The 17050-nt window shown below is 34.4% G+C and overlaps 2 protein-coding genes across 5 annotated transcripts; both read right to left on the minus strand.

Annotated features, from left to right (window-relative positions):
* Positions 1–369: 369 nt before the first annotated feature.
* On the minus strand, positions 370–9193 carry LOC110723699 (uncharacterized protein YnbB-like). 4 transcript variants are annotated; one of them, XR_002511748.1, is made up of 12 exons: positions 8880–9193; positions 6441–6554; positions 5564–5812; positions 5299–5412; positions 5019–5168; positions 4533–4610; positions 4241–4462; positions 4019–4105; positions 3249–3368; positions 1431–1523; positions 865–1284; positions 370–464 (listed from the first exon to the last, which is right to left on the minus strand). XR_002511748.1 is itself a non-coding variant. In XM_021903047.1 (12 exons), exons 1-12 carry the CDS (start codon positions 9027–9029, stop codon positions 1222–1224), a joined length of 1365 nt encoding a protein of 454 aa, XP_021758739.1. In that variant the 5' UTR covers positions 9030–9193; the 3' UTR covers positions 812–1221. The 4 variants fall into 4 exon arrangements, 2 of the variants coding, with proteins under 2 accessions (XP_021758739.1, XP_021758738.1); XR_002511749.1 differs by lacking the exon at positions 370–464 and having other exon boundaries at positions 812–1089; positions 1169–1284; XM_021903047.1 differs by lacking the exon at positions 370–464 and having other exon boundaries at positions 812–1284; positions 5564–5626; positions 5702–5812.
* A 1984-nt stretch (positions 9194–11177) lies between these two features.
* On the minus strand, positions 11178–15746 carry LOC110723700 (uncharacterized protein At1g04910-like). The gene is made up of 6 exons (XM_021903048.1): positions 14846–15746; positions 14560–14728; positions 13017–13106; positions 12647–12930; positions 12296–12554; positions 11178–11860 (listed from the first exon to the last, which is right to left on the minus strand). The coding sequence occupies exons 1-6, from the start codon at positions 15424–15426 to the stop codon at positions 11621–11623; spliced, it is 1623 nt and encodes a 540-aa protein (XP_021758740.1). The 5' UTR covers positions 15427–15746; the 3' UTR covers positions 11178–11620.
* Between the last annotated feature and the right edge of the window lie 1304 nt (positions 15747–17050).

The following is a 17050-nucleotide window of genomic DNA, read 5'->3' on the forward strand; positions in this document are numbered from 1 at the left end:
ATCCCCTAAACCTTTAGACAGTCTATTTATAACTTGGATTATTATGAGATTTTTTAATTTAATTTTTCCTTCCCTTTTATCGATCCTGGAATCTCCTGCAAATCGGGAGAAAAGCTCTAACCACTTGAGCTATCCCTTTCTCCCTCTTACTTTTTCTAATATTCAATACAATTAACTATCATTTTCTATTACCTTCTACTGTTATCCTCAAATCCCTTCTATAAAAATCTAAACAAAATTTGTACAAAAATCTGTTTTTTCATGATAATTCTAGACAGTAATAATGTTCAGGCTTCAAAGCCTCAAAAAATATATGATCAGTGTTTAATGAGAATCAAGTCAAAAGAAGCTGGTTTTTGATTCGTTGAAGATCAACTGTTTACATCAAAGTTGTTCAGACATTTAGGCATGACTGCATCATTTCTTTGGCCCCTGAACAAAGCAAAGACTTGATTTAAGGTTTCCTGCAGCAAAAGAGAACCAAACAATGCTAACCTCCATATTAGAACTCAAGCACATATATATGAAGCGGAAGAGCAGAGCGTTTTGCATCATGAACACAATGATGGTTAGCATAACAACCCACATAATCACAACATATGAATTTGAACACATTATTTAATTTCATTTCAAAATCCAGGGATATTTTACAAAGGTTTGTTGTGAGCAGACGGAAATCATGCTAGAGAACTCAAACAAGTTACTAGAGTTTCCAGGGTAACAAGTTATGGACCGTATGGTAGGTCTAGGAGATGCATTTGCCTCCTAATTAAACGGATGATATCAAGATAAGAAAAGAACTCTTTCTTCCTGAATGAGCAAAATATATGAAAATTATTATTATTAACTGATAAATATACTAACTTAAGATAGAAGCAGTCAGTCTTGAGGCAGCATCAGCCTTTTTTCCTTAACCAAGGCAAGGGAAGCTGTAAGAGCCTTTCACAAATCACACATCATTTGCTTCAAACAATTAACAAAATTAGGTTGTCGCTTTTTCCCATTCTCACTGCAAGAGTAGTTCTTCCTTGTACTATATTGCACTTGTATCAGTTGTATGAAGATCCATGTACTTAAATGTTGACAAAACTGTCCATGATACACGGGTGTCAATATAAACCCTTTAGCTAGTGCTACAGATTTAAAGTGCCACCAGGATTCTCTTTACCTCGGCTACAAGAATAATACTTCTGGAAGAAAAATGCTAACGCCTTCTCTGCTCTAACTCATGGATTTAAGAACCTCTCCCAAAACCAATCCCCACTGAGTCCAGTGAGTACCACCCTGCATCAAATTCAGGCATCCCAATTTAATTTAACATGACTTCAAACACCCCATATGAATAGAGAACTGCATAATTTTGTTCACTGTTGCAATAAGAAAAACAAGCGATGTGAGATGGATCCAAAAGTTGGATTATAAGTAAAGACCTGACAGAATACGGCAAACGGCTCCCTCAGTGGTCCATCACATGACAGCTCACTGGTACTACCATCAATGAAGGTTCCATCAGCAAAGATCACCTGAATCATCATAGACCTTATAATCAATTCATTTCTGAAGCAAGCGATTCCATTTTATTTTATTTTATTTATATTTTTCTAAAAAGAATTAGTGGCAATTAGCAAGCATTTCCGGTTAATCAGATGAGAATAAGAGATAGTTCAAACACAAAATCAAATGAGCGCCTAGTCGGTTCTTGATCTTGTAGGAAAGAACATGCATAATTCAATAACTTGAGACAATAATTCATTTGACTCTCACCCTCATTTTCATGTTACGGGAGACGAGGAAGCCTTGGAGAGTCAGAGCTCAGAGAGGGACAGTCACATTTTGAAATGGTAAAATTGGATGTATTTCCTAGACACTAACTACAATAATACCCTATATGGCAGATTTCAGGGTCAGGAAATAACTGCACTTCTTGTAGGTGTAGATGCACACAACATTACCAGTAGATAAACTAGTCAGAAGCTCAGAACAAAAGGTCCTTTTTAGGGAAAAACAAAATTAACAAAAATTTGTGAAGGTGAAACAAGTAAGAGGATATTTCCAAATTCCAAAAGTAAAAGTAAAACTTTATCTAGTTCCTACAGATTGTGGTAGCAAGAACGCTAAGATGTAATACAACAAACAAGTGAGCCACAATAACTACATCATCAAAAAAATGACAGATACCCTCCCTATGAGATGCTGAAAGTCTACTCATAAATCATAATAGCTGAACCTCCTTGCCTAGCATTGTCTCACCTTTTTTTTTGCCAGGTGATAAAATGCAGGAGTGTAACGATGTTAAGAATCAACTTAGTAGCTGAAAGAAATAAGGAATGGCATATGGAGATTAATGGAAAAAGATGAAGCGTAAACTACCAATATCTAGAAAATACAACAATAATAGAAGATATTTCCAACTCTTTCAAGCAATGGAGAGGTCTTTTCTCAACAAAAGTGTAAAACAATCAACAGAAAACTCTCCTTAATACTCCAAATGCTTTCCTCTCTCTAATATTCTCTACATATAAAGTTTTTACCCTGATTTAATAACTATCTTATTCCTTAATAAAAATTGTATGATTATGCTACAAGCCTACTACCTAAAGTGCCCCTCCTCTTAGATTGATTCTTAGCAACACACTAGGCCACGTTGAAACATACAAAGCAATATAAACTTATTCTAATGAATGTAACAAGCAGACATAAAATTCAAAACAATCATCTTGATTAAAGACCAAGCTTGAGCTCATGTTAGTCTGAATTGAGGAAGGAAAGCATAGAAATGTTCAATACATATTCTGTATTAACCTGCTATGAGATATGCAATATATAAAAGTTGTACCAAACCATTAGAATTTGATCATCTTGTTATAAAACCCCATACAACACCCCAACGGTCTCCAGAGAAAGACAGAGAGAGAGAATTCAATGATTCACTAAGAACTAGAAGATCTCTCTGTGTGTGTGTGTGTGTGTGTGTGTGTGAGCATTCACTGAGCTGATTCACAAAGAACAAAAAAATCAGACTTTAAATATATAAAACAATTCAATCAAATCTAGCACTTGCGAAACGGCTTTTTATCCAAACAAATTACGCATCACACAAATTATGATTAAAACTTAGCTTCGTAATATTATTAGTTGGATTGTTCCCAGGAATTTTTCAGCAAGCAAGCCATCATGAAATGGCTTTTTGTCCAAACAAATTACGCATCACGCACAATGTAATAATAAAAGGGTATAGTTAACCACACCTCTGACGCATATCCAGCAGTTGCTCCAGGCACTGGTTTTGTAAACGAGCTAACAAGGGAGCTTCTCTGCACCGCCTCACAAAAAGCAATAAGGCGTTCTCGATTCCCTAGCTCGACAGCCTGAATTAATATGACTAATATAATCAGATTTCATCCTTTTACTTCAAAAAAAAAGTGTGAAATAATATCAACTATTATCTCAGAAAAATAAGTGTTTTGTAGCTGCTCTAGCCTCTATGGTGCAAAATCACAGAAAAACACTACCTTGAGATTCCTTTTACGTAAAAAATAACTACCCACAGAAATACCTTCACAGAAAAGACACTCAATTGGCTTCAAGTAAGTCGCAAATAGTTGAACTAGCTAGCTAATTATGTAGGCAACAAAAAATACCATCTCACAAGGACATTAAGGCAAAAGTCTAGAACTAAAGCAGCAGAGCCTAGTAGGCAACTGTCATAATGATGCCGATAATGATCCAGACTACAACATAATAAAGAAGAAATTTTGTCCAGCATAACACAGGTGAAACATCACAGTAACGTCAACTTATATACACCAATGTTGGTATAGTCTAATAGATTTTCCAATTAGATTCATCATCTTGTCAAAGAAATGCCACATATATATTGCTACAGACAAAATAATAAAGAAGTAAATTTACCAGCACAACATGATTTAAACATCACAGTAAAGATAATTTATTACAAAATGTATAAACAGCATCCATTATCCAACTAATAATATTATGAAGCTAAGTTTTAATTGACCTGCACTGTGTCATTCCTTGGAACTCGGGGACGTGGCTGAACTTTGAACCCTTTCAAAGACATAACCTCAGCAATTAATAATGAACCCTGTTCAAAAAATATAATTACAGAATTGTTCCAGGGATGTAGTTACTGAATAAACTAAGAAGATAATTATCAGACTTCTAATCAATCAATCAAAGCCTTAATCCCAAAAGTGGGGTCGAGTCTAGCATACAATACCTTGATGGCTTCCCCAACCATCTGAGGTGCAAGGTACAATCCCTGATAGAAAGTCCGCATGATATCACCAGGAGTTGAGCCACAATCAATTCCAAGTCCTGGAGCAGACAAGCGAGCCGCTGCTGCTTTCACCCACTTTTCTTTCCCAGCAACATAACCTCCACATGGTGAAATAGTCCCTCCTGGATTTTTTATCAAACTTCCAGCAATTAAATCTGCACCCTGTCAATAACTAATTAGTTCTTGTTCCTTCTCCAGTGCACTAATATTACAAATAAAGTTAGAAACATACCACCATTGGGGGTTCAATTGCATTCACAAATTCACCATAGCAGTTATCCACCATGACCAAACAGTTTGGATTCTGCACCTGCATGTTTTATCAACTTTAGCAGATGGGATTTTTAAATAAACTTCTTTGCAGAGAGATATATCAAGTACAAACTATAAACACAAGATATAAGATAATAAAATACTCATCTAAGATCAGTTAACAGAAGAAATGTTCAGAAAATTTAGAGAGAGAAGATTTAGGAAAAGCTTCATAAACAAACAATCAAAGACATGGTACTTGAAATATTCATCTTTATTTTAAAATTAGGCCAACTTTAGAGCATCAAGGTTACAATTACTGGAGTATAAAGTAAGATTATATTGAATTTTTTACAGCACGATAACTACGATCCTTTATCATTTTACAATTACTTGTAGTCCAACTTTTAATAAAACTAGCTGAGGATAAGGAAGTAGTTTAATAATATTAGTGCCTCAGAATTACCTTTATCATTTTTATTGCTCTCCCTATCTCATTGACACTTAAACTGCAACGCCATGAATAACCACATGATCTTTGTATGAGTGCACACCTTGTTTGAGGAGTGACAGCACTTATCAATCCATCCCAGTCAAGTCCACCATCCTCAGCAAGCTGAAATAGCATCTAAGCCATAAGTGTTCTGCAGCTTGTCACCTGAATGCTTCAATTCCCATTATTGGGAGGAGAAAATATGATAAAACTAAACTAAAGAAAAGAGCAAAGAAATGCAAAGACAGATTACTGCAAGTTCTCGATATTTGATTCCAAAATCTTTTAGAGATCCAATCCCATCACAGTCACGCTTTCCAATGACTTCCTCCAAAGTGTCGTATGGAGCACCAGCAACTGCCAGAAGCTGGAAAACTAATAAGTCTACAAGACACAGTTCTAGAAAAGAAATAGCTAAAACCTTAGAGAAAACAAAGTAAAGATCTCAATAATCTAGTGCAGGTAGAGCAGTTAGGTAACAAATGTCCAAGTAGAAGTATACCGGAAAAATAACTAACCTCGTCACCTGGCCTCAACATAGCAAACAAGGCACAAGTAATAGCATGGGTGCCTGAAAAAAACTGAAGTGAACAATGAGACATAGCAATAGGAACAAAAAGCAAAGACTGCAGAGAGAAAACGGGGGAACAAATTACATGTGAACGGACAATAGCAGACTCAGCACCAAATATATCGGCAAATGCTTGGTCTAAACCCTCACGTCCTCCAGCTTCGTCATGGCCATAACCAGTGCATCCAGCAAAAAACTACACAAAGTGGATCAGAGATCTCTGTTGAGGAATCTTGAGATCATTGATACGTATTATCTTATAAGAAAAAGAAAACTGCATATTTAACACTGCAAAATTAAATGGCAGGGCAACAAAGGAGGCACATAGTTGGACTAATGGAAAAAATCAACACAGATCAATAACTTCATAGCAATATAACATAAATCCTTCCTGACAACATCAAATGTCATTCCTGCCTCAGTTACCCAAGAAAGAAAAAAATATGAAATATTTTTGCTTGGTAGCCTTGTAGCTGTAAACATAAAAATTTATCCAAAAGTTAAAATGAATAATTTTAATGCCTACCTCTGAACTAATCCTAAATTTGGAACAATAGTCGAATTCGTTCATACTTCACCTTTGTCTTTTGACAAGATAGTGAGACCTGTACAATTATATTGACTGATAACATTTCAGGTGCAATCAGACAGATGCAAAGATCCAAGTGCATGCCCAATAAGGTAGACTTACTTTGCCAACATGCTGTCTAGAGGACTCTAGACAATACATACCTAACAAGCTCAATTACCTCCATCTAAGTATCTAACAAAGAAGCCTTTAAACACTATCCTATACAGTATATAGAGTTTCCAGATCCACTCACATGAGATCCAACTCGAGCATTCTGAAAGGCCTTTAGAACACGTGAAGTATTGTGTGCTACCAAATTGTCGATGTCCCTGAACTCTGAGTGTAATGAAGCCACTGCATAATCAACCTGGATTATTGACATCAAAAGAGGATTAAACGTCATTATTACTAGTCACAAAAGAAAAAAGAAAAAAAAAAAGGGATTTGCATAAGCCTTTACATAGGGTTGTAACTGAGCTGACCCCAGTATCCATCGGGACAGACAGGGCTCGAATAACAGCTTCTGCCTTGTCCATGGACATGTTCATTTAGGCAAGCTCAAGCACATGCCCACGCTTTTAACCGAGCTTATAATCTGTTCTCGGCTTGTTGGTAAGGTTCTAGTGTTTGTGAACTACTTGTTTATTAATCATGCTGAATTCATAAACATGTTTCCATTAATACACGAGCTTTTCTCATAAACAGGTTTTCAGATGGAATATAAAGATTTGTGCTTTCAACATTTGAAGATCTCAATATATAGACAAATAATTTAAGTTAAAATCATAGAATAATGTTCGATGATTAGTTATAATCAAGGCAACAAGTGAACTTTTACTTAAGGGTTTTATAGTGATTATGAATGAACTTGTTCATGACCACAGATAAATTAGTTTCACAAACTTAATTAAACAAGTTGTTCATGAACTAATTTGAAAGAGTGTAACTTTGTTTGTGTTCAAGCTCATTAATTGAACAAGCTCTTAAACTTATTCAAGCTCAGCTCATCTATTTAATAATGAGCATTTATAAACTTTTTATAACTTAAATTACAGCAAGGATTGAGATACAAATATTATTCAGTTATGTATAAACACTGAAGCAGGAAATAGAAACAGTTAAACTACAGGACTTAGGATGACAACCCACTTTATGCTTCACATATAATGGTCAGCTAGTTTTATTAAAACCTTTGTCATGGACAACTTTTGAAGTTTTAATAAAAATTACCACACCTTTGTCATGGTTTTAATAAACCTTTGTCAGCAAACTAAGCCCTGATGCAAAACTTTGTCATGGTTATTAAAACCTTTGTCATGGTTTTAATAAACCTTTGTCAGCAAACTAAGCCCTGATGCAAAACTTTGTCATGGTTATTAAAACCTTTGTCATGGTTTTAATAAACCTTTGTCAGCAAACTAAGCCCTGACGCAAAACTTTCTCATGGTTATTAAAACCGTTGTTGTTAATAATAGTAGGTGTATGTCATGGAAAGGTTTTAATGAGGTTTATTAAACTTATGGTTTTATTAACAGTTTAACACACTTAATAAAACTTCACTATAAAGTTACCACACCTTTGTCATGGATAATTCTTAAAATTAGGGAAATGATAACTAGTAACAAAATTATATACTAGTATTAACAAACTCAAAAAACAAAACTAGAACAAATGCCAACATTTAGATCCAAAGGCTAGAGTGTTAAGGTAAAAAAAAAAAAAGAGACAAATCCCCTAAGGGGTGTTCGGTTCACATAATTTGGGAATGAAGTATGGATTTAGAATCGATAAAAACCTATATCTAAAACCCACAGGGTATAGAGTTTCAAAACCCAAGAGGGGAGGTGAGTATGGCTTATACCATACTTTCAGGTATCAAACAAAAGACAAATGTTCATTCTCGAACAAAACCAAACACATGGTATTAAGAATCACGTTTCAAACCCATACCATCCTAGTTTGATTCCCAATTCCAAACCCATACTGTTTTGCGAACTAAACACCCCCTAAAGTTGTAGCTAAATCCTTCCTAGGGCCATACAATTTAACATTTTATTGAAACAAAGTCCAAGCAAGGCAAAGTCCCAAGTTTAGTCATTCGAATTCCTACCTTGTATAAAAGAGTGGGTACAATATATGTCTGTGTACCAAACTTCCCAAAAACATCCCCCATTTTCCTTAACTCTTCCAAATGTCCCAGTTATTAGCGGACATACATTCTCAACTTCTCAAGTCATAACCGTTATAAACTCGACATCCCTCCCACATAAAAATGCCAAGTTAAATCCGACATGATACTAAATTCCTGATTTCAAGACTGCAAATAAAACCATTGAAAAATGCTAAACACCAATTTGGGGTACTTGGTTACTTGAGTCAATCCATTCATTCCATTGAAATCACATAAACTCATAAATTCAGCAAAGTTTAATTTCTTCACCATATTATACAATAACAAATAACAAATAACAAATAACAAATAACAAAATGCAACAATAATAAATTATTTCCTTACTTGAAGCTTCATCAATAGTACAAAAACTACACATATAGTACCAAAATTTGTTTAATTCATCCAAAACCCAAAATAATTATTGCATTTTCTGGGCAAACTAGATAAATTTGAACCCTTTGAAAAAAAATTGCATGAGTTCATCAGAAAGAAACAAAGGTGGGGAATTGTGAGACATACCTCGGGAACAAATGGGCTGTTAAGATGATAACGAGGAGTAACAGCGGAGGAGAGAGAAAATTCTGAAGAATTTGAGGTTATGGCTTTATTGGGTCTGTAGAATTTCAGGGGATAAGAAAATGGTGCACCTGACAAACCCAACATCATCATCTCTCAACAAAGGATTTGCTCTTGTTGTAATGTTGTCAAGGCCAAAGAGGAGGAGTGAGTTAAACAACTTACGACATATAGAGTACGAAGTACTTCGTAGTATCTTATAATATTTATTTTTTTTAGTTCAGTTCAGTTTAGTTTAATTCAGTTTTAATTTTTTTATTTGAGACAAAATTCAGTTTTTAATTTTCTTCTATCATATACTCCTAATATTTATTTCAATTTAGTTTTACTTTATCTTATTTTTGTTGAAGTGAAATTATTTTTACTAAACTAGAATTACTTTTGTTGAAGTTAAATTATTTTTACTTAGCTAAAATCATTTTTACTAAACTGAAATTATTTTTGTCGCATTTAAATTATTTTTACTGATTTTGAATTATTTTTTTTTAATTGAAGTGAAATCACGGGTCTGTTCTCTTACGTTGAAATTCAATTCAGTTCAGTTCAGTTCAGTTCAGTTCAGTTCAGTTCATTTCAGCTCAGTTCAGCTGAGTTCAGTCAATGAGAACATGCCCTACTTCTATTGATTTTCTATTATATTTCTTCTTTATAATTACTGAATTTTACTTAGCTGAACTTATTTTTACTGAACTAAAATTACTTTTTACTGAACTCAGTTTATTTTTACTGAATTGAAATTATTTTTACTTAATATAATTTTTTTAAGGTAAAGGAACAAGGTCTAACTTTGTATTTTTTTTTCTAGGAAACTTACTCTTTACTTTGTACTAAGTGAATTTGGTTGAAAGAAATTGATGAAAGAGAAAAATGTGGAGGTTAAGGGCCTGTTCTCATTGACTGAACTCAGCTGAACTAAACTGAACTGAATTGAATTGAGCTGACTGAACTGAACTGAACTGAACTGAAATGAATATTTTATAAGAGAAGGAAATTAGGAGCTGAACTGAACTGAACTGAGCTGAACTGAACTTAATTGAAATGAACTGAATTTCAACGTAAGAGAACATGCCCTAAATGTGATATTTTTTAGAATAAGTTGTTAAATGAGGTAACCTTAAAAGATGATATTAAAAGAAGAATGGGGTAATTACTAAGGGATAAAGGGTGAACATTTTTAATTTGTCAATGATTTGAATTTTGCCACAAGGCATATTTGTCTCAATTTCATAGAGAGTTACTATAATTTATAACTTTATACTCGGTATTTGAATTATTGGACACTTATTGACGTTTATTGAACCAATGGATAATTTTTTGTTATTTTTATAGTGGTAAGAAGAAAAAAAAAATACATTTGGAAACCAATGGATAAGAGGAGATGACTTTATGAAGAGTTGTGATGCTAGCTTGCCTAATTGATTTCATGCTTGGCCAAGCTAGATTTGGAGGATTTGCACAAATGTTTTTGTGTTAATATGCTTGCACAAATACTTGTTGTTTAGCAGGAGTCTTAATTAAGATGTCTTATTAGCGCATATTAGTGAGGATTTATATGTATTTAAAGAAGTCTATATAATTAATTTAGGGCATGTTCACATTTACTGAACTGAGTTGAACTAAAATGATTGGAGCTAAACTGAACTGAACTGATTTGTAGCTGAACTGAATTGAATATGGCTGAAATGAATATTTTATGAGAAAAGGACATTAGGAGTTGAACTAAATTGAACTGAACTGATGTGGAGCTGAATTGAACTGGACTGAATATAATTGAAATGAATATTTTATGAGAAAATGACATTAAGAGCTGAACTGAATTGAACTGTACTGATTTGAGCTAAATTGAATTGAACTGAACTGAACTGAACTGAACTGATTTGAGCTAAATTGAACTATACTGAAATTAAGTTAAAGTGAACAAACCCTTAACCAATTGGTTTATGTAAGTTCGACTCGGACTTATCCTAAAACTAGAGGTCATTAATTTTTGTTAAACGAGTGACCCATCTACCGGTATATAAATCAACTTGAAATGAAAATTGAACATGCCATGTTCTAATTCTGTTCTCACCTACTTCTATATAATAGACATTCATCATTATTTCATTATTGACTTTCTCTTAGACTACATACTTCTAAACAATTGTAAATTGTGGACAATAATAAAGATAAGAACACCTAACTACTGTATCTATTATTGAATTCCATTATTTTTTGTGCTGTAAAGTTTGAGCTGAATAATACTTGAAGAATTATGCTGCAGTAATCATCTACTACTACATACAACTTTTGTATAATAATATTGATATTGATTCTTGCATTACAATATCGCATGTTCTACATCGAAAAGGAAATAAATAAACGTGTAATCTTGATTGTGTTGCTATCTGTACATATATACAAGTATAGGATGTGATAAAACAAAAAAATTTACAAAGTTACTGGGTGTATAAGCTAAACAAAATCTATAAAAGAATGGAAAGAATAAAGGAATAACCTTGCACTGAAGTGCACCAAAGATTGCGCTTTTAGGGTGTAAGACTGATTCTGTTAGTATGAATATCATCCGGTTATACTTGCTGTAACATTTGCCTTGGCTTAGCTCTCTTCGAGCGATTATTCCATGTCCCATTCCTAAGAGTTGACAAGTATACGTGATGAGGAAACGAATTAAGTGTGAGTTTTCAAGAAGAGGAATGACTGTTTGAAGAAGTATTGCACATGCACTCTGGGATAGGATACTTGGTAACATCTCTTCCTGGCTTGTCTGTCCTTAAATCTGGCTGCTCTAAAGAGTCGTGGTGGAGTTCCTTCACGATTTTGTTAAACTCGGTTTCAGGCAGAGAAGAATTCATGAAGTAGGGCAGCATGTGTCTCTTATTGGGAGTTATATGCTTCTTGTGTCCTGCATAAGCCCTCTGTCCCTGTATAAAAAAAAAAAATCCGAATAGTCAGAAACTGATCCAAGCCACAGATTGCCGTTTATGATTGCATTTCGGTTTAGCAAGAGTTTCTCATCTTCTGAACCTTTTGTTTATGTTTGATTGTAACATTATCAAATGCCCAAAAAGAAATTGTTACATTTCTTAAGATGAAAAGTGAAGGTATACAACAATTAGGCAAGTCTTCTGTTAAGACTGTTACATTTCCTAAGGTGGAAATAGATTAATTATGTACAATATTAAGATTTCCATAGACATCAAGGTCATCTACAGTGAAATGGAGTGGTATAGACAAAATGCCAAGGAGACATCTATCATGTGACAATAAATTCCGAAGTGTTCATGTCAATTCCATATTATAAAATAAAAAATTAAAAAAAAAAAAAAAAAAAAACTGAAATTTGTTGATGAAGGTACCTGGAGAGCATGTCCCATGTTTCCACCATGAGATGCCATGAACACATCACTCTTCTCACAGACTATATAGTCGATGGCAGCCATGAACGAGGCTCTGTTTGCAAACGGTTCCAGTTCACCAGGCAGTGCAAGATCTTCTTTGTTGTAAAAGTAAGGGAATTCTTTAATGAGAGGAAGCAAGGCATCTTGGCCACCAAGTGGTTGTCCTCCAGCCCAGTATATTCTAGCACTTTTTGGAGCACCAAGAGCTTTGAGCAATCTGAAAGCATAATAATAGAATTAAGCGTAAGAGACAAAACATCCATGCCAAAAACGGATCTAAGTACAAAGTAATGTCAAATAATTCCTTACCGAGCAACCTCAAAGGCATTTAAGGGGCAAAGTCCTGCAAGCTTTCTGTCATGGGAGGTCATGTTGGACTTGCCAGTAAGAAGCTTAGGGCGACGCTTTCTCTCATTGTTTATCATGTCATCGTACTCTGGGCTCAAGCCAGGTGAACATCCAGTTCTTATCCACACATCCTTTTCCATTCGCAGATGAAGAGCAACATAAGGGCCTTTACTGCTCATCCTCTCAGCAATTTTGTTACCAAATTGTATAATGTGAGGAGCAAACTTGAGTGCCTGAAATGCAACCTTTGCAAGCAAAAGAAATTTGGTAAGAAAAAAATTCACTGCAAGTAATACAGTAACAGATTATCATGGTAAGACATATATGATACCTTACAACGGAGCTTCTGAAGATCAGATGGGAGATCCTTAGAGAGCCTGGAGTCCAGACCACGCAGCAACAAAACGTTATACTTTTTCAGCTGCAAGGAAAACAAACAGAATAACACCTACTATTAGATACAAGACTTTCTTGGAAATAATGATTCACGTGACTCATCTGATGCAAATTACAAATTACTAAAACTTCGATGTATGCCAGGCTGCCAGTAGAAAATTTGTTGTAGCTACTAGTCTACTACTGGCTACTAGTATCACTGAGACAATGATTTTTAGCTCACAAACTACTAAAGGCTCCAGATGATTGCTGCAACTTAGTTTAGCATTGGAAGAGCTATAATAACTAATCAAACCAGGCAAATGTGATTGAATTTTCTGTCAATTTCATTACAATTTTAATTTGATCTTATTGATGTTAATAGAGCAGTAGCTAAATGTCTAGGCATCCATTTCTATTTTATTTTTTTGACGGGATGCAAACTCATATTATTATGGAGCTAAAGACTCCAATCTGCCAAAACAGTACTACAAATTTCTTGAGGATACTCCTCAAGCCACACTAGTCTCATGTCTCATTGGAACTACTACTTAGTTGAGCTAAGTCATGAGCAACTATATTTCCACCCTTTTTAACAGAAGAAAAAGAAACATGATTACAAGAGTTAGCTAGAAGGATAATGTCCCTAACGGCCTAACCACATGACCAAAGGGAGTAGGCAAAACAAGACCTTTCTTCAAATGGTGGAAAAGCTTCAAATTGTCAGTCTCCAAGACAAACCTGCGAAAGCCAGCTTCGATGGCAATAGACAACACAAAACGCAAAGCTGACGCTTCCCCTACATCTACAGGAAGCCTACCATGAATTTTCAATCACACCGAAACAACTATATCACCCGTTGAGTCCCTCACGATCCCTCCAACTCCAGAAATTGAGCCACTGATAGAAGCAAAATCGGAGTGGATTTTCAGCAAGCCAATTTCAGCAAGCCTGGTACTGGGGCTTCGCAGGTAGTCTTATGCTTTGTTTGCTCACCACACAAGTACTGCTCGCTTCCATAACTAAAGCATACTCCCTGATAAGGTCAATGGCCTTGTGAATAACCTCTTCCACTCCCCTTTTCTGATTCTCAAAAACCCATCTATTTCGCCTTACCCCGCGCAATAACCCAAAATAAGTCACCCCATTCCTTCACTTTGAGCAAACTCATCAGAGATGAGCACCACTCACTCACATCTAAATTAACAGAATTTGTAATATCGAGTCGAAGGGGGGAAAGATACCATATTTAAATTCCTTACAATGCTAAAATTTCAACCTTATCCAAGCAGCACAAATAATCTCATTCAAAACTACTAATTATACATTCAAGTGTTGAAACATACTCGTGTATAGTACAAAAACATGTCACATGTAAAAGCCGCGTACTCGAGTAATGCTTAAATAGTTAAATTCATATACAATAACATCAACTAAAAGAATTCCAATTGAAATTTGCTGAGTATCAATAAGTAATATTACTATATTAGTAATGTTACCTTTCCAAGGTAGTGATGGCGGATCCAATGAGGAGTGGCATGAAAGGGAGTTTGACTCTCTTCAACTGGTTTAATCCTCAACAACGTTGATGGTAGAGACGAAACTATCTTTACATCATCAGCAAGCACCCTTTTGAAGTGTTCCAAATCGAAAATATCCGAAAACTCACTGAACAATCATCAAACAAACCAACAAACATTGATAAAAACAACTGCAACCCTAAAATAATAAACCCCAGAAAACACGACACAATACAATACGAGCAACGAGTACAAAACAAATTACCTTTCATCTCCCCATATAACATTTACTTGAAAAACAGGAACAACAAGAGCAGCTCCAAGAATTCTAGCAATAACAACAGCATCAACAATCTGATTCCTCTGCTGATTCATCCCACCACTAACAACCACCATCAAATAATTAGTCCTATCCTTGGCTATCTCCTCACTCGTCTGTCTATACTCTTGGCTGAACTCCAAACACGGCCGATACCCGAGTCCGAACCCATTCGTCTGATTCCAGAAATCTTCACTCGAATCGACCATATTTGGCAATATTGTCATTTTACTTTTAAACTCTACAACTTCCTCGTCTCGCAACTGATGCTGGTTACACGCATTCGGGAGATTGAGGAAGTAAAGCGTAACCATACCCAGAAACCCCAACAAGACGATAGTAAAAATCAGCAAAAACATTGGGTTTTTTACCCATTTCTTTGGCTTATTTGAACATCTTTTAATCTGGGGTTGATGATGGGTTACAAGAAGAGATTGTAAAGAAGAAGAAGAGAGAGAATTTATGATTTCAGAAGAAACAGCAATGTAAGATTGTTGTTGTTGTAGCTTCTTGTTGTTCTTCACCATTTTTCTTTGTTTCTTTCTTTGTTCAAACTTAACTCTACAATATACTACTACCCTTTACTTCACTTTTTCTAATTTTCTTCCTTTCTTAAGAAGATGTTGAGTTTGCTTGTAATGTAAAACACAAAAAGTAGAATGGAAAGAATTTCAGTTGAACAAACAAATTGAGAAATATTATTATGGTAATAATTTTGTAATACTGTAATATCCAAGCTGGAAACAGAGATGAAAGAGAGAAGAATACAAAAAAAAAAAAAAAAAGGGAAAGCTGGCGGCGGGAACACAGAGAAGATGGATAGAGCAAGTTATACGCGTCCCTAGGGAAGAAAAGTGGACTGATATAACATATGGTATAGTCTGATATAATGGTATGGCCTAATAACTGGGGGGAAAAGTGGGGTGTTGTCCCCATCATTTTGTGTCTTTCATTTTAAGTTTCGCTTTTTTCTTGTCTATATTATAATATTACAACCAATGAACCAATGCATTATTGAGGGTGAGTTTTGATTGATGATTATTATGTTATTATTATTTGTTTGCTTAGAGTAGTCTATTAAAGTGTTCCTTTTATTTTGAATTACTTTATCCTTTATATGTGGCCGGGATTATTTGGTTAAAGGTTACTCGGTCGGTCTGAGGTTGCACAGTCAATATTTTGGTGTGTATCAATTGGACACATAATGTGATCAACTACATGAAAAAACACATTGTTCTTTTTTAAGTGTATCAGTTTGCTTTTATATTGAGTTTCTAAGAAGGTGAGTTGAATAAGGTAAAATTAAAAATAACCGGTTTAGAAGTGATGCACTTAAATAATAAAAGTCAATTTAGAAGATGGTGCACTTAAAATAAATCGAAGTAAGAAAGTGTATTATTTGAATTTAGATAGTGTGGGAGATGTATAAGTGATGATTATCTTTAACTATATGTTATAAAATCTTTAATAACAAGTTAATTGATTGTTAAAGTAGGTTTCTTGTTTTACAAAAAATTTGAAGCTATAATTTCATTAGTAGTTAAGTTTGTATCTCAATAGATAGCTACTTGATTGCTATCTAAATGGATCATGATCACTTATAAATGATTTGACTATTATGTTTTCTTGTTTTCCAAGCTAGTTTCTCATAATCATCAAGCTAATAGTTGACTAGATAATTCTAAAATTTGCAATCAAGCCTCTGATTACAATCATCAGAGATGCTCTAATAATATACTCCTGTGTTTCTTTTTTAATTTTTGGTCATATCCTCGTAAAATGTATTTACGCTTTTTTCATCCACTTTCTCTTACTTTATCCATCTAAATCTTACACTCATTCACTACAAGAGTTGGCAATCAAGTTAATTAGAAAAAGTCATTTTCGGTATGAATCATTCGAGTTGATTTAAGTTTTATGGGTCATTTTTTTATTCTATTAATTAAATACATAATTTATTTATAAAAAAATAATCATTATAAAAACTTTAATTATCAAGTTAGTTTAAGTCAAGTGAGGATAGTCTGTATCATACTCTGTATAAGAATTGAGCCAAGTAATTTCAAGATTTGGTTAGGTAATCGTGTATGGGTCAGTGTACTAGACCAAATAAACCGTGAGAGTTGAGGCACGGTCAATGTCCTTTTTCTT

Source organism: Chenopodium quinoa, unplaced genomic scaffold (genome assembly GCF_001683475.1).
Source record: "Chenopodium quinoa cultivar QQ74 unplaced genomic scaffold, ASM168347v1, whole genome shotgun sequence".
Lineage (NCBI taxonomy): Eukaryota > Viridiplantae > Streptophyta > Magnoliopsida > Caryophyllales > Amaranthaceae > Chenopodium > Chenopodium quinoa.